The sequence below is a fragment of the Salvia miltiorrhiza genome, chromosome 2 (genome assembly GCF_028751815.1).
Source record: "Salvia miltiorrhiza cultivar Shanhuang (shh) chromosome 2, IMPLAD_Smil_shh, whole genome shotgun sequence".
Lineage (NCBI taxonomy): Eukaryota > Viridiplantae > Streptophyta > Magnoliopsida > Lamiales > Lamiaceae > Salvia > Salvia miltiorrhiza.
The window spans coordinates 48803093-48825610 of record NC_080388.1 but is presented as its reverse complement, the minus strand read 5'-3'; the positions used below and the strand labels follow the sequence as shown (position 1 = coordinate 48825610).

At 36.1% G+C, this 22518-nt stretch overlaps 2 protein-coding genes and 1 long non-coding RNA gene across 6 annotated transcripts; 2 read left to right on the top strand and 1 right to left on the bottom strand.

Moving 5' to 3' along the window:
- The first annotated feature begins 72 nt into the window (after positions 1 to 72).
- LOC131011892 (uncharacterized) lies at positions 73 to 5246 on the top strand. 2 transcript variants are annotated; one of them, XM_057939787.1, is made up of 10 exons: positions 73 to 205; positions 324 to 559; positions 1039 to 1072; positions 2037 to 2167; positions 2511 to 2577; positions 3346 to 3445; positions 3595 to 3758; positions 4101 to 4147; positions 4239 to 4289; positions 4496 to 5246. In XM_057939787.1, the coding sequence occupies exons 1-10, from the start codon at positions 133 to 135 to the stop codon at positions 4871 to 4873; spliced, it is 1281 nt and encodes a 426-aa protein (XP_057795770.1). In that variant the 5' UTR covers positions 73 to 132; the 3' UTR covers positions 4874 to 5246. The 2 variants fall into 2 exon arrangements, with proteins under 2 accessions (XP_057795770.1, XP_057795771.1); XM_057939788.1 differs by lacking the exon at positions 73 to 205 and having other exon boundaries at positions 323 to 559; positions 3600 to 3758.
- A 3418-nt stretch (positions 5247 to 8664) lies between these two features.
- Positions 8665 to 12310, top strand: LOC131011890 (mediator of RNA polymerase II transcription subunit 19a-like). 3 transcript variants are annotated; one of them, XM_057939786.1, is made up of 8 exons: positions 8731 to 8950; positions 9659 to 9691; positions 9782 to 9845; positions 10510 to 10796; positions 10985 to 11149; positions 11527 to 11586; positions 11676 to 11781; positions 11989 to 12310. In XM_057939786.1, exons 3-7 carry the CDS (start codon positions 9815 to 9817, stop codon positions 11724 to 11726), a joined length of 594 nt encoding a protein of 197 aa, XP_057795769.1. In that variant the 5' UTR covers positions 8731 to 8950; positions 9659 to 9691; positions 9782 to 9814; the 3' UTR covers positions 11727 to 11781; positions 11989 to 12310. The 3 variants fall into 3 exon arrangements, with proteins under 3 accessions (XP_057795767.1, XP_057795768.1, XP_057795769.1); XM_057939784.1 differs by having other exon boundaries at positions 8665 to 9691; XM_057939785.1 differs by having other exon boundaries at positions 8670 to 9691; positions 11527 to 11581.
- A 4589-nt stretch (positions 12311 to 16899) lies between these two features.
- LOC131011889 (uncharacterized) lies at positions 16900 to 17533 on the bottom strand. The gene is made up of 2 exons (XR_009097133.1): positions 17110 to 17533; positions 16900 to 17006 (listed from the first exon to the last, which is right to left on the bottom strand). It is a non-coding gene; the product is annotated as an uncharacterized LOC131011889 (long non-coding RNA).
- Between the last annotated feature and the right edge of the window lie 4985 nt (positions 17534 to 22518).

The following is a 22518-nucleotide window of genomic DNA, read 5'->3' as shown; positions in this document are numbered from 1 at the left end:
ACGATTCGCATAGTGCGAGTAATTTTCAATCCTATACAAATCCGTCCAAGGAAAATCTAATTTTCAAGTGACTAAAAATATAAATATAAATAAAGTTTATTATTATTGCGCGAAGGTTTGCACCGTCCATCAATGGCGAATCTGAAAACCGATTCCCCCCTCTCCACCCGCATCGCCCGTTCTTTCCTTCACTTCCTCAGCTCCGGTAATCATCTCTCTACACCGTTTACACGTACTTGATTTTGATTGTCGGCCAATAGTTGTATTGATTTCGGGGGTTTGCCTAAGAAGGTTTTGTGAAATCATTTGTTCAATACATACAGTTGAACCGTCGGATGGAGTTGACAGTGAAGCGCTTGAAGTTGCAAAGGAATGCTTGGCGGAGGTTTTTAAGATTGATCAGTCTTCAATTGGTAGTCAGTCGAAAATCGACTCGCTAGTCGACATTTTCAGTTCTAGAGAAGAATCTGAGAGGCGTTTCGGTAACAATGGTGATTCTGAGGCGCCGACTTTGTCTAGTGGGAAGAATTCTGGAGTTTCAGTGGCACCACAATCATCGGTCCTCTTCTTACCTTGTTGCTTGTGATATTGGGATTGTGATTGTTTTGGTATTTAGGTTGTGACTCAAATTTCAACTGTACTTTTCTCTGTGCACACGATTTTTTCGCACGACACAACTAGTTACCTTATTTGAGAAGATTAAAAATTGGATAGGTTTGATATGAAGTCATTTGATTAGAGCCTCCTAAATCCATCAAAACTGATCTAAATAATCAGAACACAACCTGTTGGAAAGTAGAAAATGTATGTGTTTGCCTTTTTTTTGGTAAGGTCTTTCTAAGTTTGGCGGAGACCGGATATTTCTTTGATGTTCTCGGTGCTCAGCAATTCTATTCTATTAGTTTTATTAGTTTTATATCATTGATTATGTTGGTTGGTGGGGCCATGGGTTGGGAGTGAGGTATGGATATTTTCCTTTTATGTTATTGTGCCATTTCATGTAATGGCTGACGCTAATTCTGTGATGTTCTATTTCAGGATAAGGACAGGACAAGGGAGCCACATTCACTTGGTAGGGGCTGCAACACTTTTTCCTATGTATATTGAGTATATGGTTCTTATAGATGTAACAATTCTTAGAGCTATGATAGGAAACAAGGTTTGTGCTGTTGTTTAAATATGATAAAAAAATCCTTACCTCCTTGTCCACCTTTCCATTAGTACTACTTAATCAATCTAAGTCAACTAGTGCTAGGCTCAAGGTAAGCTCGTCTAGAAAATTCCAGGCGTTAGCTATCCTAACATGACTTGACAAGAAAATTGATAAGCTCAAGCTCTACTCTACTTGATTAATGTTTTTATTGCATCTTAAGTACATGTTGGTACTGTTTGAAAAACTAAAATAAAGCTCGATGGTTACTCGAGTAGCTCTAATATTGACCTGAACTCTACTAATTTTGATTAGGATTGCATGCCTATTGACTCAAATATCACTGAGCTTGAACTTGAGAGTTACTTAGGTAGGGTTTTCTTGATTGGCCCAAATAGCTCAGCAACTGACTTGACTCACTTACATTCCTTAACACAGTTCACATTATTTTTTTGAGAGTACCAAAAAGTCTTACTGCATGTTCTAGTTAAAGCACCTCGTCTTTCTAAGGTAGCGGATGTACTATTGTTTTAATTCTTGGCTAGAACCTATAATATGAGCCGATTTTCTTTCCTTTTGGAACACATTGCTTCAGAGGAAATGAGATTTGTGGCATAAAGCTCACACTACCTGTTTATTGCAGCATTCTGAATATTAGTTATGCTGCTTTAGGCTTGACTAAGTTGATTCTGATGAAGGTGAGGAGACAAGGATAGAATACCATATTTGTGTTTGCCATCTATGAAAGGAGGTTTTTCCACCTATTTGTCCTTAACTTGATTGATCTTGAGAATGGGAGAATAGTGGGGATCATTTGTATATTTTCCCTTATAAGTTAAGAATGTATTCTTCCAATAAAGGATAACTCTGTATTTTGCATTAACAGGAAAAGATGAACTTTTTGGGCAGTTCTTTGGTGCTCTTGAAAAGCTCCACTATTTCAGAAGAATGCCTGATGGGAATGATGATCAGATCCAGCTTGACAGAGCAACATATCTATTTCATAATGCTGTGCAGGTATGAGGTGCTTAACTTGATATGGAAATTATTTATAGTTTTATGATTGTACATTTTACATGGTATGTTGATTCAACATTAATGATGTGGGAAGCGTGGATAGCTACCATTTAGTGCTTCACTAGCCTTTTCTTTGTTGAGAGTTCTTTATATTCATGCATGTTACTTGGCCAAGGTCATTCATTTTGTGGATATCAAGCGGCAATCTTATTCTACTTACATCATACATGCACCAGGCATTTCTTCAATGTCACGCTGTCTTCTGAGCACCAGATGATTGAGGCAACTCAATGTAGGTTTTGGTGATTCATTTGATTGTATATCATTTTCCTGGTGTTAGCAGGAAATGCAAACAGCAGGATGTCAAACTTTTGATCAGAAAATGCTGGCAGAGACCTTTAAGACACAAGGTACTTTGACCTGAAATTCTTAAACCAAAAAAACACATGCTAGAAATTTATCAATAATGTAAATAGGAACTAATAGGGCATAGTCCCCATGTTTTTTTTTAACTACATGATTTCGCAATAATGTAATTGAAAAGAAAATCTATCTTGTTCAACTAAAAAAGGAAACATATTTGGGAGAAATCTGGAAAATTAATATTGTCGTAATGTGGTTGAATGGCCCAATCAAATATCGTGGAATGCCGTTGGGTGGGAACCTTTTGACCCCCTAGTGTACCCCTCAAGTTTTTGTACATAAAAATTGAGTTAGATGCTCTACCAAGTTAGTAGATGTCCCTCTTTAGAATACATAATGGAATTGCAAAATTGAATGGGAAAAATTCAAATCCTATTCCTAACCTAACAACTAAACGCCGAAAAGTGGGTTGAGCCCAACTAACAAAAGCTTAACTAATTTAAATAAACAAAGTTCCAAATCCCAACTCTTCATAATTAAATTTGATCCATTCATCATCCAGCTTCATGCAATCGAACTACTTCAAATATCTTCAAAAATCCACCAATTCATCGAAATTTATCAAAACCACCAAAATAATTCATGAACGCTATATTAATCTCCATATGACATGATTAAGCACTAGAATGCACCAAAAATTCTCCAAATATGCGTATAAAATATGTCTAATCAATTACTCATTCCTTTACAACGACTTACTCATCCTCTTGTTGATAAATCTTTTTGTTCCTCATAAGAGTATCTTCTTTTGATAGGTAACAAGGCCATGCAGTCTAAACTCTACACAGAAGCAGTTGAACTATATACTTTTGCCATTGCTCTATGTGATGACAATGCTGTTTACTACTGCAACAGGTTAGTATCATATTTATGTAGATTAAAAATCATCTATTTTATATCTTGAGCCTTCATACCATCAAAATGACATCCTAATTGTGTCAATATGCCGATTTTATGTTTTGTTGGTTTTTTCAAGTCCTTAGTGCTTACCTAAAATTTGTCAGGGCAGCTGCATATACCCAGATTCAACTATATGATGAAGCAGTTCAAGATTGTTTGAAATCCATGGCAATCAATCCAAATTATAGCAAGGCTTATAGTCGCTTGGGATTTGCTTACTATGCCCAAGGGAAGTACAGGGATGCGATTGATAAAGGATTTACAAAAGGTTGGTGGTTTTAATTGAAAAAAGGTTTTCCTTTTAAGTTTATGAAATGAAACAAAATGTAGTTTTAATCAGATTAGTTACTATCTTAGTTTCTCTAGATTCTTCTGTCATTTTGCCATAAGTAAACGGCTGACATAGTTTTCATGCATAAGCTTTAGATGGAATGGTATGGAACAAACTCTTACAGAACCTTTCATATTGTTTCAGATGTCAGTTGATGTTATGTACCTGCCGCTATGTTATGGTTCTGTGAATATGTTAGTTGAGATCATATAGGTTGACCTTGTGAAGATGTACTACATACAAAAGTTGAATCTTATAGAATTATTGTCTTGTTGGCAGCCTTGCAGCTGGATCCTAATAACGATTCAGTGAGAGAAAATATTCGGGTTAGTTGACATATGCTGTGGATATTGTAGGATTTGTTAGTTGTTAAATATGGTTAGTATGTTTAATATCATTCCTATTTTCTTATTCTAGGTTGCCGAACAGAAGCTGAAAGACGAGCAACATAGAGCAGGATCTGGTCAGGTACTATACTAGTAAAGCTGGGGTTTAAGAATATCATTTACCTTTAAGAATATTTGGGAATGCAACATCACTTGTGTTGAAACAACAGATTGAGAGATAACCGTATTACATGTACCTCAAACTGAATCTTTACAGTTCAATTAAACTTTTTTAAATATGAGCAATAGTTCCGAACTTTATTTATAGCTGCTGTTTCCCTTTCACAGAGTTCGACCTCCACGAGTCATGGACAGTCCAGCCACCAACATGAAGGTCGACCAAGAAGTAGTTCGGCATCAGCACCTCCACCTCCATTTTCCATGCCTTTCAACATGAATGGTTTTCCTCCTGATATCACTAGCATGATGATGAATATGACTGGCAACATATTCCCTGAACACTTTCAAGATGGACCTGAGGGAGCGAGTCAAGCTGGTCCACACGACGAGCCAGGAGTCACAGTAGGTGGCAATGTAAATTTCAACGTCAATGAGCTGCCTGAGGAGATATCTGGTGCTTTCAGGTCTATGATGGGGATGTTCTCTGGAGCAACACCCGATGGGAATCAACAAGATAACAACAATGGAAGACCAGCTCCGAGCTGAGACAGCGATTTAGTGCTTGAACAAACGCATGTGGAATCCTGAAACTCGATCTCTACTTTTGAACGTCAGGTGGTTGTTATTGTAACCCTACCGCAGTTTTACTCAATAGATTTGCATTTGCAGGAGCAGAATCTGGGTTGCTGGAAGTATAATGCAAATTCAGGTAAATTTTTGAATGATCTGCAATGATGCCGCATCAGTTTGTTCGAGAAGGATATTTTTCTCTTATTTAAGTATAGTGCTATTTTTTCGTTTCTTTTTTTCTTATCCTTATATTTTAACCAATTTTAGGTTCTCGCTGGTATTTTCTGATTCTGACACATTTAATTTGTGTACAAGGATGATATGTAATTAATTTTCCTTTTTATTTTTATTTTTGGTGCGTAACACTACGAGTAAAACTGTTAAAAAAATGACTGCGTTCACATTGTTGCATAAAAAAAATAAAAATGTTTTTTTATACGTTTTTTTTTTCTTTTTTGAGAATGTTTTTTATACTTTTATTTGCATTGATGTTTCAACTCAAAATTCTTTGAATTGACTCGAGGTCATGCAGTGCAATGAGTTTACTTAAGTCGAATCTCATGAAAGGCTAAATAGGGTGACTGGAATAGGTTCGTCGTTAATCTACTTCACTCTAGGCATAAATAAATTAAAGAAAGCAGTTAACTTATCTAGAGTGAATTGATAGAAGAAGAAACACAGATAAACACAGGAATTAATTACAGAAGAAACCAACGTTAATTTCAATTCTGATCCTAAGAAGAAACCAACGTTAATTTCATTGGATAGTTCATGCCATTTATAATTCCATTCTCCATTAGGAAATGCATTGTTTCACCAAATCATTTTGAATTTAAGAACCTTAAGAATTATGTCATATTCGATGGCTTCGAGTAAAAATCTTAGCTGTAACAACTTGGTAGGAGCTGTTAAGTTGGGCTTTACAACACTTTGCATGAGCTTTGATCAAACATTTGTTAATTCATTGTCCAACTGTGCTCTCTTGCGACTTATTCCACTTGTAAGTTTTCAAATTGTGGATCTCTTGCTTAATTTCAAGCGTGAAATTAATTCCTAGTAATTTGTACTCGCTTGCGCTTTATTTTCTGTATTTTGCCACTATATGTTAATTAATTTGCTCACTATTTTGTTGTTGAATATTTGCAGTAGTCCATGCCATAGATGACTCACGGTCTGCCGAGAAACACCAAATTTGACGATTACTTTTAAATCTCCACACTTTTTGGCTTCCCACCTTTATTGTCTTGGAGAAGGAATTGAACAATAAAATTCATTGAACAATAAAATTCCTTTCACCTGTCATTTAATCATTTTGCCTCATTTTGTGGCTTTTCGAGAATTTTAGAGGCTGCATGTCTATTTATTTATTTATTTATAGGTAAAACTGCACGATGTTTATTAAAAATATGTATTGTGGCCAACTTATATAGAGGATTGTGTACTTGTGTTTTTGAGATTTTAAAAGGGAAATTTGAATTCCCAAAAAAATTAGAATGAAATTTGAATTTTGTTCTTCATTGCATACTTTAATTTATGTTCTTCACAAATTTGATAATTGGCCCCAGAAAACACGCTCCCAATCCTATTCCCCCGTTTTAATTTTGGTTATTTAATTTCAATCAATGAATTTAAAAAAGTCAGTCTACTCTTCTCAAAAAAAAAAAAAAAGTCAGTGGTTCGGGTTTTCGTCAGTTGCTGAACATCGCTCTTCTTGGCAAAACAGGTTGGCGACTCATTCATGACCCAGGTGCTCTTGTTTGCCGTGTGCTAAAGGCGAAGTATTTCCCTCACACTGATTTTCTTAATGCCAAAGTTGGTCACAACCCAAGTTTCTCTTGGCGTAGCATTTGTTCAGCGCAGGAGCTTGTGAGACGTGGTGTTTGTTGGCGTATTGGTGACGGTGCCCGAGTTCGCGTGTTTCAAGATCCATGGCCTGCGTAAGGAGGGATCTTTTCGTGTGTTATGCTGGTTTAAAAGTTCACGAGATGATGCTACCGGATTCTCACAGCTGGGATTTTGATTTCATTAAATCTATGGTCAGTGAAGAAGATTTTCACAATATTATAAACATTCCTCTTCTCCCTAATGCAGGTGAGGATACTTTGGTCTGGCATTACTCTGATAACGGGAGCTATATTGTGAAATCGGCTTACAATCTTGCGACTCTTGATGTCTCTCATAGCTCGGATGGGAATTGGAATGGTTTATGGAAAATTAATGTCCCTCCCAAGGTTCGACACTTCCTGTGGCGTGCTGCTAGGAACAATCTTCCATCTAAAGAGAATCTGCTCTCTCGGGGGATTACGGTGGGAGGTGAGTGCCCTACTTGCAATAGTGGCTTTGAAAACCTTTGGCATACGTTTTTTCATTGCCCGTTCGCCGAGGAATGTTGGCGTCTTAGTCACTTGGAAGCTGTGGTAGATCCCATTATCGCCCGGAGCGAGTCTTTCCATCATGCTTTATTCTCGATCATAGAGGTAGCGAATAGCGATATTAAAGCTAATATTTGCACGGTTCTTTGGCAAATATGGAAGGATAGGAATGTTGTCGTTTGGAAGAGCACCTATCCGACCCCTTCGAGATCTGTTACGTTGGCGGTCAGTGCGCGGATGGACTGGCTTTCAGCACGAAGTGTAGATACAACTGCGATTTCCCAGCTGTCTTCGGTGACCACCTGTGGCTGTGTGGGATGGCATGGACTGTCTTTAGGATCAGTTTTGTGTGGTGTTGATGCTGCCTTTTTTGATGATGTTGGCGCCATGGGTGTTGGGATTGTTCTTAGAGATCATGTTGGTAACTATATCATGGGGAAGGCCGTGAAAATTCTGGGCAGACGCCGTGTGGAGGAAGGAGAGCTGATCGGCATTAAGGAGGCTCTTTCTTGGATCAAAGAGCTAGGTTATGCTAACTGTTAGTGTAATCGACGAAATTGAAAATAACAAGAAACGAAACAACGATTTATGTGGTTCGGGAAAAACCCTACATCCACGGGAGGGGATCTTTGGATCTTTTCACTATCGGAATATTGAGATTACAGATACAATCGAGAGCTTCAAGCTCACAATAATGGCTATGCTAACCGCTCTCTCTCTTTCTCACTCTCAATCTGTACTTACTCAATATTCACCCCTTCTACAATGAGACCATCTCTCAAACTAATCTCCCTTATCCAGTATTTATATCGAAAGAAAAAACTGATCATGGCCAATTGAAAACAGATCTGGAAACTGAAAACTAATTAGCTTCAGTCTTCAGTCGACTAATTTGGTTTCAGTCTTCAGTTGGCTTAAGACTTCAGTCCTCCGACATTTCAGTATCTGGTTTCAGTTTATAAGCCATAAATCAACACTAACGGCATAGTGGAATCGGACTGTAAGATAGCTTGCGATGTAATTAATGTGGATGGTAGAAATAAATTGGAGATGGGGATTATAGCTGATTTTTGCCGCCATGAACTCTCGTCTCTTCCGAGATTTAGTGTTCGTCATATCAAGAGGGATCGCAATGTCATTGCTCATAATTTAGCAAAAGTCGCGAGAGATATTACTTCACATCATATATGGAATGAACCTCCGTCTTTTGTGGTGGGTCATCTCCACATTCCATGTTCTTGTGATCAATAAATTATCCTCGCCTTCTCAAAAAGAAAAAAAAAGTCAGTCTACTTTAATTAAGAATATTAGAATGTATTTATTTATTTTTTCTAATAAAGTAAACATGTAAAAAAATTGAATTATTTTATCGATAGTGCCTTATTACATGAACCATATTTATTTTTTGTTAAAGAGAGCTTGTCTTTAGCATAATAAAAAGGAAAAAAAAAAGAAAAAGAGAACTTGTCTTTTACATTTATTTTCTTGTGCCACAAACTCACAATTTTTTTGGCGTATTCAGATCCAAGAATAGCACCAAATTGTTTGGAAAGTTTTTTCTCAAACCATCTTTTGCTTCCAAAAACCTAAAATCGATATTAGGAATAAGTGAGAGTATTTGATTGGGCGGAATCGAATTCATCGAAAACAAGTACAGAAAATCTGCCGCCAACATTCTGCAGTGAGTGTGTGTTTCGGGTCAAAATTCCTTTGTTGCTGGTTTTATTTACACTTTTCAGTTTTCTGGAATTTTTCATTTTATTCTGAACGTTTCAATGCGCGGATCTTTTCCATCGCTATCTTAGTTCAGTTATGTGAATGTGGACCGGTTTCTTGGGTTGTTTAACGTCATTGAATTTCGTCGTTGGTTAATTCATGTATTTGTACTATCCTAATGCGGATAACCTTTGGCGTTTCTTCTGTTAAAATTCTTAGTTGCATTGTGTAATAGCTGCTCCTTTGCTGGATGCAGTTGGTTGCTTGGCTAATTTTTTGATACATCAATTAACAACGTTCACAACGTGCACCTTATTGTATGATTTGTTTTCTCTCACACTTGGCCACCTGAAAGCCTAAATTTGTCGAAGTTGGCTAAGGGATTCACTCATGATCTTGCACTTCTTAAAGAAAGAACTGTTTAGAAGGTTATACTTGTCGTGTATTTGAGCGAATGCTGTTTGAAATCTTGAAAACTATAGACCTTAAAGTGGCAAAGTGCGAGTTTTGTAAAGTTAAGATAACTAGCCTACTGATATTTGGAAAAAGATCATATAGTCTCATGAAGTTCGGATGCTCTGTTGTAATTACCCTTTGCAAAAGTTGCAATTCGCAAGTTTAGTTAATGTTGAAAATTTTGAGGAATTTATTGGTTGGATATGTATTTTGGCAGTTTGGAGGTAGGCTCTACTGTGAAACAAACAAGGTAGTTTTTTGTATGGTTCAACTATGTTCTGCAGATAAGGATTTAGCTTGCTGTTGATTAATGGCTTGTTTCATTGCTTTAACGTACCAGGGGCTAGTGCTCTTGTTCCTCCCAGCTGATAAAATGGATGGTACTATCAATAGGTTTGGAAAAGGTATGTTAATTGCTTATAGTGATGAGAGTTTGTAAATAAAATTCTATATGTTTTTGAAAGTATCATATATTACTTTCCATTATTGCACCACAGCTCATTTTGAGCTTATTTTCCCTTCTCCAACCCATTTCACATAGACACGGAAGAATTTATTTATTGACAAATAGAAAGCACACAACAGAATGTGTAATAACAGCTTCCTAGAGCTAGCCTTTTAACTCCCTGGATAATAGTGTGAACATTATTGTGGAATAATATTCTCTAGATTTTTTACTGAGTTTTCAGTTAGGTTCCTTTCGACTTTAATGGGCCACATCTTTTTAGCCATAATGAAAAAGCCTAGAGAATAAATGCAAAGTGGACCGATCAAACAAGTTTCAGAGTTCCTCTTAATTTTATTATGCAAGGAACAGGTGGGGATTAATTTAATCTAAGTTTCTGATCCCATTTCAAGATTGTGGTATGCGGTATTTCAGAGCCACAAATTTGTGAGATCTAAGTCCTGTCGTGTGAGTGATTGAAAATTCTAACTGTTTAGTTGTTTCCCTTTTGAATACTTATTTAATACTACTACTAATTATCTCTATTGCTTTTCCAATATTATCAGCTTATAATTCATATAACATTCTAAATACACACCAACTTGGCACTCTTGTGAAAGTAGGGCCAAGAGAACTTACAGGTGCTCGAGATCTTATAAGTCACTTCAAGTTGTTACCTCATCACGACTTTTTCTGCAAGAATTCACGTCCTGTGTCAGTTCTGGACACGCACTACCTCTCCAACGTGGTTGGTGACACAGAGATCAGGAAAGGGGAAGGGATGCAATTGGATCAGCTTGTTCAGACTACATTATCAAGAGAGAATTCTGCATGTATAAAGCCATTTAACTTAGATGTACTTGGAGAAGCCTTCCACCTTCAGGAATCAGCATCTGTCAACCTGTCTCCTGTAAGTAGTTTGTCAAATGCATCTTTGAGATTGCACTTTTTTATTGAAATACTACTAATTATGGTCGATTGTTTTTCTATTATAACTTCCTAAACTTACGACCCAGCTTGTGTTTCTCTATATTTAGAATCATAACTTTGATAAATTTTAAGCTGAGATGAGTATTAACCACTCATGGTTTGTTTTAGGCTGAAATGGGAATCCCCACGATTGCTGTAAAATCCAAAAGTGCCTCTATAGCCAAGGACAAGCATAAAAAGCACAAGGACAAACACAAGGAGAAAGATAAGGAGCGTAAGAAGCACAGAAAAAGTAAAGAGGAGAAGGAGAAAAAGCGAGATAAACATGACAAGGTTTTTAACTAATGCCACTCTTGCTGCTTTTCTTGGGTAAAGAGTGTAATCTGATCTTGAGAGTTTAGAGATTTACAAGCTAGTCAAATGACTTTCAACTATTGATTGCTTTGCATCCACCATTCTGTTTCATGAAACACAAGGACCTTGAATAGTTCCCCTTTTTCCTTTACTAATTGAGAAGAGTGAAGGAGGAAACAGAGACGTCTCATAAGTGGTTAATATCAGTCCCGTCCCGTGCGAACTTTAATTTGTTTCACTTTCATAGTCTTTTCTTCCAAAGACCTTTTACCCAGAAAGAGTTTGCTTCATTCTCCGATATCTCTCAATTTTTCAATAGATTGACTCTGCTATGTAAATTATGATGGTGAATCCAGAGAAAGAAGCGAGAAGGAGATGATGATACCAGTGGAGTTAAGAAACACAAGAAAAGTAAGGTGACATGGAGAAAAATAATATCGGTTATAGCTCCTTGATCTTTTGACCAAGGTTTCTTTCTCTTCTCACTTGTTTGTAACAAATGCAGCATAAGAGCTCAAAGATTGATGAGGTGGGGACGAGAAGGTTTCCAGCGTAAAGGGTTATGATTTGTGAATGACCTCTCCATGTCCTTATGTTCTGTTACTGCTGAGGTACAGTTACTAACTTTGCAATAAGCTAATGCTTCTCTTCCTATTTATTTAAAGCAACATTCTACATTATCCATTTCTCACGGCCTTACATTCGAGGCTAGAGCTAACTGAAAACCTAAGAAGATCTTACACAAACTCACATTTAAATTCGTGAAGGTTTGTCATTTTGGTGTTACTTGATCTTCACATTTGCCTTTCTCAATGCAGAACATCAAGAAAGGTAAATCGTTGCACGGATTTATTTCAAGACGATGTCATATGCTACAAATGGTATATATGTACGCTGTTGATGACGTGTGTTTGACGGTCTCCTGTGACGCCTTTCAGCTGGATGCATGATTATCCGCTTGATACTTCTTCAGTATTTTCTCTCTTACCATTGCTTTTGAAATTCACCTCCAAATTAGGAGTGAAATTGTGTTCCTTGTGCTTTGCCTCAGTAGTGAAATTGTGTTACATTTATGTGAATATTTTGGCTTTAGAGGGAAACTATTGCTTGGTTTATATATGAATCATGATTTATACGATATGTACTAATGTCGTTCGGAATTTTATATGCAAGAAAAACATAAATCCTATCTTTGGTTAAAAAATAGGTTGCTAGACATGATGAGAGAGTGATATATGTTTAGTGTGTACATTGATTTCAGGGTTCAACTCTTATGCGGAGACGCTTGTACAGTGAGAATATTTGTCAACCACATCAGTTAATTTTGATCATTTTAGGGTAATAGTATCTAAATATATGAACTTTCGCATATTTCTATTTTGCACGAATGTCTCTAAATATATGAATTTTCATTTTTCTAATTTTGCACACAACTTATATTTCCATCAAATGAATGTTGAGGTGAAAGTTGAAACTATGTAAGTGGCTGAAATGGAAGTTTTCCTAATGACATTAGATAGATTGCACTATAAGAGCACAAAAATATATTTAACGAATCAATAAGAAGTGAGACATGAAACAATAAAAGTCGGTGTTCATGCAACTCTTAGTACTTTCTACGGCTGCATGTTCCATTTCTTGTTGATTTGTTGTATTTATATGGTGTAATGTACCTAATGTCCAACTACATTGTTTAGGAAGACTTCCGTTTATGTCACGTTGACAATTTTGATTTCCACCTCAACAAAAAAAATATTCTGTGTATAAAATTAGAAAAAAGAGTTGAAATTTTGTATATTTGAAAGCATGATTTTAAGTTCATTGCAAAACTAGAAACGTGTGAAAATTCGTATAATTGGGCATTATTATTCTTTTTTATTAAACTAGCATTTGCATCCCATGCAATGCATGGGAAAATAATTTTAAAATTTATATTTATATAAAATTAATACTAATTCAATTATTATATTTATAAATATAATAAAAAATTAATTTTAATTGAATGTATTTGAATTGAATATTGAAAAAATAAAAAAAATCACAATTATAAAATTTGATATTATGAAAAATAAAAACAAAAAAATAAGTTAAAAATTTAAAAATAAAATACTAATTAAAAAGAATTAAAAATATATTTATTCAAAAACGATGAGAGATGAGAGAGAAATTTATAAAACTTTAGTATTTAAACAAATTTAATTTTTACATTTTAAATCAAATATTTTCATAAAATATATCATATTAAAGCTCTTATCGTGATCTTTAATTTGATATGCATATTAAATATTTTATAATTAATCGAATTTCATAATTTTGGAAAGAAATGTAACAATAAATAAGAAGTTAAAGAAAATGAAAATAAACAGAAAAATATATAGTTTAAACATATACCTTTTATTTTATTATAACTACAAAATTATCACTCAGTTTTAAAATTGATTTCAAATTGTAAACTCTCTTTTTAATATAGTATAGATGAGCGGAATTTTATTCTTTTGGCTAAATTGACAAGATTATGAGAATTGACTAAATTACAAAATAGCTATAAGTAAATTGGCTTTTATTAGTTATTTGTTGGTCAATAATTGATTTACATTTTTTTTTTTTTGTAAAAATCCAATTAGCTTTTCTTTTGTCCTAGCACGCGACTTCATAAATCCAAGAATGAGCTGTTCACGGCTGCAACAAAAAAAAAAAAAGGACAAGGATGACCCCTGGCCTCATTCTGAATTATTATTATTATTATTATTATTATTATTATTATTATTATTATTATTATTATTATTATTATTATTATTGAGGTGGAGATATATGTTATACTACCTTCATTCACATAAAAAATTGTCATAATTTTCTTTTTAGTCTATTCATTGTAGAGGTTAAAATCTACAATTGAAGTTGACGTCTGCACGTCCGGATAAATTGGGCACTAGCAACCTGTCAACACAAGAACACGTAAGAGCCCTAGGTTGAGCACCGGGAGGGGGTGTCAACCGTAGAGCCTCCGACGCTCAAGTCAGTAACGGAATAGCGAAGTAGAATGATAAGTAAATTGAAATAAGAGAGAAAAGCAGGCTAGAGTGCGCGGTTATTCCAGGCTGTAGGCGGCGTCGGAGGGTGGAAACGGTGACAGTAAGTTGTGATAATGGAATATGGGAGGCGGAGATAGGCCAAGTTGGCTGTATCCGACTTGGAAGAGTAATCAGCCTGGCGGCAGAGTAGAGAGAGAGTTCAAGAAGTAGAGAGCAAGTAGAATTTCGTGTCCCTTCATGATCTAGTCTGGATGTTTATATAGGAGACATCCAGCCGCTAGGGTTTTTACAGCCTGGCCCCGTCAAAACCCTCATCCCTCCGGTTGTTGCGATTTGGACGGGATCATGAAGATTCCCCTCTGACTGCGTCAGCTTAGTGGAAGACGTCTTTTTAGGGTTTGACGGCTGGGCGACCTTTTTTAGGGTTTTGACGGCTAGGTCTTATAACTTCGTCAATCCAGGTCGGCTATAACCCTTGGGCCGCATGCGATATATCCAGCTTGGTTGTGGATTTAAGTCGATCTATAGTTTTTCGGGCTAGACGGACCAGTCCGTTTGACTAGTTGGACTTTTTAGGATTGTGTTAAACTGGCAAACTAGCTAGTTGGGCTTAGGCCGAATGCAGCCCGACTGTTTAGACAATTTGGACCTAAAGTGGATAGTCAACCTGGGTCGGTCCAGGTTGATCCTGTGATAAGTATAACTTCACTTATTGGGCTAGACGACAAGTTTTCTTAAGTAATTGGGACAACCTTGTTAATGATCCAAGTTGGTCCGAGGTTTGTCGGGCTGGACTGGCCGGGTTTGTTCGGCTCATTAGTCCAGCTTGAAATGTTAATTGGGCTTGAGCTGAGTTGACAAATTTTGCCCACTACATTCATTCATAAAAAAATTGTCACTTTCATTTATAATAAGTTTCATACTCCCTCCGTCCCATTAAAGTTGGCCACATTCTTTTCGACATGGAGATTAAGAAAGGGATTGTTATGTGTTAATTAAGTGTGGTCCACCAAAATTAAAGAGTTAATTAAGTCTTTCTTGAACCTAAATCTGTGTCTTCTTCTCCATTTTTCGACCAACGGCGATCGCGACGGCAACAAACGCCCCAAATTTTCTGGCTATGCGAGTTTGTCTGTCACCAAAAAATCAAAAACCAAAAAATCAAAAAATCCAAACCAAATCAGACTCCAATTTCCTCAAAACCAAATCAAACCCCAATCAAAACCAAACGGCGACGTGCGGCGGGAGAGGGAGAGGGAGGTCGGGGGCGGGACGACGGCCGACAACCGGAGCTGCTGTCGGAGAATAAGAGAGAATGGGGGAGGGGCTGAAGCTGTTGGTGCGTGCGTGTGAGAGAGGCAAAGCCCTAACCCCAAATCAGCGGCGGAGGCAAAGCCCTAGCCCCAAATTGGAGAGGCAGCGCCGACTGGAGAGGCGGAGCGGCGGAGAGGCAAACCCAGAACTGCCAAATCAGAGCAAACCCGCGCCGCAGACGAGGTGGGCGGCGGTGCTCTCCGTCGGGGAAGAAGGGGGTGGCGTCGGTGGTGCTGTTGTGCGTGCGTGTGTGTGTGTGCGCGCTCAACGAGAGAGACAGAGGGAGAGAGCAAAGACGAGGGAGATGGAGGTGAAGGGAAGGGACGGCGGCCGGCGCTGCTGTCGGCCGCCGGAGAAGAAGAGAGAAGGGAGAGGTTTTGGGTCTGTGCGTGTGTTTTGTGTGTGTGTGTGTTTTTTTATTTAAAGTGGATTTAGATTTAAGTAGAAGTTTTAATTAAATTAAGTTAGTGGCTTTAATTAAGTCTTATTTTTCCTTCGTTTAGAAAGTAGCCAACAATAATGGGACAAACTAAAAATGAAATGTGGCCAACTTTAATGAAACGAAGGGAGAGAGTACAATTTTACTCATATTTAAAATGAAACGCTTACTTCACTTATAATTTCACTTACATTTTATTAAAATTCGTGATATCTATAATATGACAATTTTTTTGTGAACCGAGAGAGTAGGTATTTTGAATCATATGTTATAAGTAACACGTGTATCAAATTATGTTTTGAATATTTCTTGATTACTCAATTACTAATTCAAACATGTAAAAAACTTAACATCAAATAATATTTATGTTAAAATAATACTCTCTCCGTTCCAATAAAAGTGGTCACTTTCTTTTGGGCACGTAGATTAAGAAATTCATTATTACTCCCTCCGTCCATAATTTAAAGCCCCACTTTGATGTGGGCACGGAGACTAAGAAAACTGAAAATGGTGATGTGGATGAAATAAAATGGTAGTTGACTAAAGTGATAAAGTAGTTGACTAAAATGTTAAAGGTGTTGTGTGGTGGGTCCACTAGTGATAAAGTGTAATAAATATAGAATATAAAAATAATAAAGGTGTTGTAAGGTGGGTCCATTAATGGCAAATGATAGTAATTTTAAATAAAGAGGGAGGGTAAAAAAGTACAAAAAGCAGAATAGGGCTTTAAATTGTGGACAAAAATTTAAGGGGAAGTAGGGCTTTAAATTGTGGACGGAGGGAGTATGAGTTAATTGAATATGGTCCACCAAAATTAATGAGATAATTAGTACTCTACTTTCTTCCATCCATCTTCTTCAACCATCAACCTAGCGTAACAATTTCAGAAACAAGAAAAACATAGCAAATCTGAAAATGATATTTGTGCAACCGACGAAAGCTAATTCAAGCCAACACAAGAAATTCTACAACAATTGTAGCTCTTCGATAATTTTATCCTTCTTAAAAGTACAGAACAAAGGGAAGAATTGACGTCGATATATAATTTCACCTGCAGATTGAGGGACGAGCAGTGAGCGGCGGCGAAGAAGAATCGACGACGATAGCGCCGGGAAAAAAATTCACCACAAGCCGGAATAAAAAAAAAAACTCACCTTCTTCTCCGATCACCCCTCTATTTCTCCCCTCTTTCTTGCTCTGATTAGTCAGCGATAGGGCCGCCACCATCGGAGCCCTAGGCCTCCAAACTAGACACCCAAATCGCGGCCCCAACTTCAATTTTCGGCGACCACGGCGAAGGCCACCGTCGTCGATTCTAGCCCTCAAATTCCATTAACAGCTAACGGTGGCAGCAAATGAGCCTTGTATTTGTGCATGTGGATAAGCTGATCTTGAAGCGGCGTGGTGACGAGGAGAAAAAGAGATGGGGGAAGAGAGAGAGGGCGGAGTTTTGGGGGGTGATGGCGAGGGAGTGGAAGGAAGAGAGAGAGAAAGCATGGGGGTGGCGAGAGGGAGAGAGCAGAGGCCGGTGCTGCTGTCGCCTGGGCGGTCTGGCGGCGGGGGTTGGGGTGGGGGGGGGGGGGGGGTGAGTGTGAGTTTTGTGTGTGTGTGAATTTATTTAATTATCATTTAGGTTTAGTTAGACATTTTAATTAGATTAATTAATTAGGCTTAATTAAAGTAAATATTTTTATTTTAAGAAAGTGACCACTTTTAGTGTGACAAACCAAAATAAAAAGGTTGCCACTTTTATTGGGACAGAGTGAGTAGTATTTTCAGAAAACAAAATTATGCATAAAAGAATATTTGAATATAATTACTAATAAAAATTATCATTTAAAATACCTAAATACAAACTCATGAAATATATACTTATTTGAGAGCGCTTTTGAAATAGTTATTTTGAAAAATGAAACACAATATTTGGCCACTAATTGAAAAAAATATAAGATCTAATCATTTTTTACATTTTAAGATTGTTTTGCCCGTAATTAGGGCGGACCAAATTCGGGTTTGTGCGCGGGTTAGGCGCATATGGCACTATTAGTGCTAATAGTATCATGCGCGAATGGTACTAGTGACCATAAGAGAGAGTATATGGCACTAATATGACCATAAGTATCATTCGTGCAACACTACATAAGAGAGAGTATATGATACTAATATGGTCATAAGTACCACTCATGCAGCACCCTAAATGGAGAATTTAAACCATAAATGGATAATCTAAACCCTAAATGGGGAATCTAAACTCTAAATGATAAGTTAATCCCTAAATGGATAATCTAAACCCTACGGGGAAGTGATCAAAATGGTCATATAACTGTACTCATCTATATAAGACAAGACAGTGTATCGGTACAAGTAGATGACATTGTTGACACTAATATGGTCATTAGTACCATTCGTGCATGACATTATTGGCACTAATAGTGTGAAGTGGTCACTAGTACCATTCGTGTATGACACTATTGGCACTAATAGTGCCATGTGTGCCTAATCTATGCATAAATCCGAATTCGATCTGCCCTAATTAAGAGCAAAACAGTCATAACACGTAAAAAATGGTCAGATTTTGTATTTTTTCAATTAGTGGCAAATTATTGTGTTTCCTTCTTCAAAATGGCCAAGCGAGTATATTGTTTCTACTTATTTTTTAGTGATACTTATATATACTGAACGAATGAAATTAATATCAACTGAGCAATCGCATGGTCTAAACCACGAGACCAGGAGTTCGTGGGTTCAATACTCATATCAAGCATGTCATGTACCTATTCGGTCCAGTCCGTTCGCTCGGTCCAATATTAATTTTGTTTAATTATATATATATATATATATATATATATATATATATATATATATATATATATATATATATTTGCTTATGCCCTTTTCGGCCACATTCAAATTTATCATTTGCATATATTAAAAGTGTCATTTGCATGCATTAAAAATGTCATCTATAATATATCATTTATTTTTATATAAAGTATTATTTGATTCTATAAAAAATATCATTTACAAAGTACCATTTGCGTAGTATCATTTTATGTTATTAAAAGTGTCATTTGTAATGCATCATTGGAAGTATCATTTCTCGTCTATTCGAAAGTACTAATAAAAACATGATTAAATACGATCCGATAGAAATACGATAAAAATAAGAATTAAAATAAATAAGGAAGGGTATAAATTTTGTGTTGCTTGGCGGGCGGAACTAGGGGTGGGAAGATAGGGTTTGGGTATAGGGTACCCGATTATCCGACCCGAAAAAATCGGGTATCGGGTACCCTATACCCGAAAAATTAGGGGTCGGGGTCGGGGTCGGGTACTTAGGGTGTTAAAAATTCGGGTATCGGGTATACCCGAAATACCCGATTTTTTAATTAATAAATTTTAAATTATTTAATTAAATTTAATTTAAAAATCTGTAAAATTTTGAATTAAAATTCAATTTTAATTTAAAATTTTAGACTTGGGAGTTGAGATTTGTGCTTGTTGATTTTTGATTTGATGTTATATATTATTTGTTAATACATGGAATTAAAAACATATACAATTATATAGGGAAAGACTGAAAATATGGGCTAATTTAGGGTACCTGAATACCCGACTCGGGTATTGGGGTACCCGATTTTTTTTCGGGTTCAAGTATAAGATTTTGGTCTTATTCGGGATCGGGTACCCAATTTTTTCGAGTAGGGTACCCGATTCCGACCCGATTCCCAGGCCTAGGCGGAACAAATGATGGGATTACAAAAAAAAAGTCTCCAAAAAATCAAAACTCGAACTCTAAAATAAGAATTAAAATAAATATTTAATAAAATAACACTCACTCCGTCCACCAAAAGTATAGGGCACAAGTTTTAATTGATTTTTATGTAGTGGAGAAAGGGTCGTCCCACCAATTTTTAAAATGAGTGGTTGAAATTGAATTGAGAGTGATTTGTTTGTAAATAAAGGATATCTGTAAGGATAAAAGATAAGAAAAAATTGTGAGTCCATATTCAAAAAAGGAAAGTGCCATACTTTTGGTGAACACCTAAAATGATAAAAGTGTCATACTTTTTGTGGACGGAAAGAGTAATTTTAATTCTAACGGGTTACATGAACTTGACACAAAATTATCCTATCTGTTGGGAAATGAAAGAATATTCAATCCCATGTTTTGATGATACCAATACCACTGAAAGACACATTCTACCTAATGGTGGTTTGAGTTTCTTGGAGTGCTAGACTGGACAGTGAATACAAAATGACTGAAGATGTCAGCTCAACTGAAGGACGCACACAAGTCCAGAACACACCCAGAGATGCAGACTCAACTGAAAACTCTCAATTGAAGGAAATTGTATCAGCAAACAGAGGAATCCACGAGTCATGACATTCGGGCACGTGGACAGCCTCCAAGAGATGATGCAACACTTAAAGAAGTCAGAAGCATTGACCTTGAAGGACGGAGTTTCTTCTTTTGTATAAAAGCTTGCAGCATCCGTACCAAAGGACAAGATGGTCATCTCTCCATTCATCAAAAAGAAATAAAGACAAGTGTACCTGAGCCAGAAAAGAGAAGTTATCTCCCAACGATAAGATTTGAAGAAGAAGATCTCCGTCAACGGATCTATTCCTCAGAGACGCCTATAAATAGCTTAGAAGATTTCTCAAGCGAGAGAGAGAGAGAAGAGAAGAAAATAAAAGATTCCGATTCAATCCTCAATGCCGAAGTTGCATCAGAAAATCAAATAAAGCTTAATATTCCTTAAGCATTGAATCGATGAAGAAATGATTTAAATGTTGTAAAATCAGTTTCACTGATTACCTAAACTCTCTTATTGTAACTAGGAATTTCACTTAGATAAATCATTAGCCTAATTACCGATTACTTGAGATTCTGTACTTAGTAATCCTAGTTGGTATATTACAATACCCCTTTTTAAAAAAGCGAGAAGAGTGTTTGTAATCGAGCTTGAGACATTGACCAAGCTCAGTGGTTGTTTAGTACCAGTAAACTAAACAGTTAGGTTGCTTAGCACCCGCAAGCTAAGTGTGTAAATCCAACCCAGCGAGTTGGTTGATGAAAGGTGTTTCCTTATCAGTATAGGTTGCTTTGCACCTGTAAGCATTGCAGATAGGTTTGCATTGCACCTGTAAGCATCGTGGTTAAGTTTGATGTGCACCCGTAAGCACATGCCCAGAGTGTTCGTCAAATTGATCATCTGGCCGTCGATGTAGGAACGTTGTTTTTCGAACCACATAAAAATCCCTTGTGTTCTTACTTGCTTTTATATTCAGTATTTGCGCATATCTCTGTTTCTATAATTCTGACTAACTGAAAAGAGTAACTAAGGGATTCTCTGTGAAGAAAATCTTTCAAGGCTATTTCACTAAAGTTTAATATTCCGCTGCTAGAGTTATAGGTTTAACTGATCAATCTTTCGATAGTCAGTTAAATAAGTAACTCTACTCTGTTTTACTTACGACCGAAGCCTTAATTGGACTGAAGTTAATTGACCAGCTCGATTAACTGAAGTCACCCATTAAACCTCTGTTTCAGTATTAGTCGTCACCTCTTGTTAACTGAACCTCGCATTTTCAAATCAGTAAAACTGTCTTTCAGTACAAAGGTGTTTGTTTTAAGTAATATTGACTCAAAAATAGTCTACAAGTGTATTCCCCCTACACCTGTCCTTTCAACCTTCAGGGGACCCAACACTATTCTTATCAGGTTGACACGACAAGGACACAAACCCGATAAGGATCGACAATAATCCATTAATTTAGTCATGTCCAAAATGATTAGCTCTAAATGAGATCATGAGATATACAACTTAAAAACTGACACTTGTAATCATTTCATTAGTTTTGCATATTTATTTTAGATCTTAAGATAAAATCTTAATATCTTTTGCATACTTTATTACTATTTTTTTTCATCACCATTCATAAATTAATCTCTATAAATAGAGATCGTATTTGTTAGTATATTTTTACACACATTAAAATTGTAATTTATGTCAATATTAGTTTAGTTTGCTACTACTTGGTATTGGTATATTTTCAATTTATTGTTCAGTTTTACTTTTTGGCATAACATTTTTTTGTTATGATTTTAATTTTTTATTTTATTTTTATTTTATGTAACTTTTATTCTTAAAAAGTAATATGTCTATATAATAATTATATAAAATATTGGTATGGGATGATTGGAATAATCATGGATAAACTTATTAAAATAAATACATTTGAGTTTAAATGAACATTGATTATAGAGAAAAAGATAAAGATGATTAAATATTAAAGAGATTGAATATTCATATAATAGAAAAAAAAGATAAAAATCAAATCTTACTCTCCCTGTCATGTGAAACTGGAGCAATATATTTTTGAACTGTCCGGTGAAGTTTGAGCACTTTTCTTATATGACAAAAAAAAAATTTTTATTCATCTTTTTCACATTTTCATCTATCACACTTAATATACAAAAATTTCCTTAAAAATTGTGTTGAAAAAGAAATTATTTAAGCTTTACGGGACAAAGAGAGTAAAGAGATTGGATAATA

Bases quoted from the DNA above. Each gene is read 5' to 3' on its own strand.
- LOC131011892 (XM_057939787.1), top strand. From the start codon at position 133: ATGGCGAATCTGAAAACCGATTCCCCCCTCTCCACCCGCATCGCCCGT. The intron at 560-1,038 runs GTCCTCTTCTTA...GTTCTATTTCAG, and splicing joins CAGTGGCACCACAATCATCG to GATAAGGACAGGACAAGGGA. The intron at 4,290-4,495 runs GTACTATACTAG...TCCCTTTCACAG, and splicing joins ATAGAGCAGGATCTGGTCAG to AGTTCGACCTCCACGAGTCA.
- LOC131011890 (XM_057939784.1), top strand. From the start codon at position 9,611: ATGTTGAAAATTTTGAGGAATTTATTGGTTGGATATGTATTTTGGCAG. The intron at 10,797-10,984 runs GTAAGTAGTTTG...GGTTTGTTTTAG, and splicing joins CATCTGTCAACCTGTCTCCT to GCTGAAATGGGAATCCCCAC. The intron at 11,587-11,675 runs GTGACATGGAGA...TAACAAATGCAG, and splicing joins AGAAACACAAGAAAAGTAAG to CATAAGAGCTCAAAGATTGA.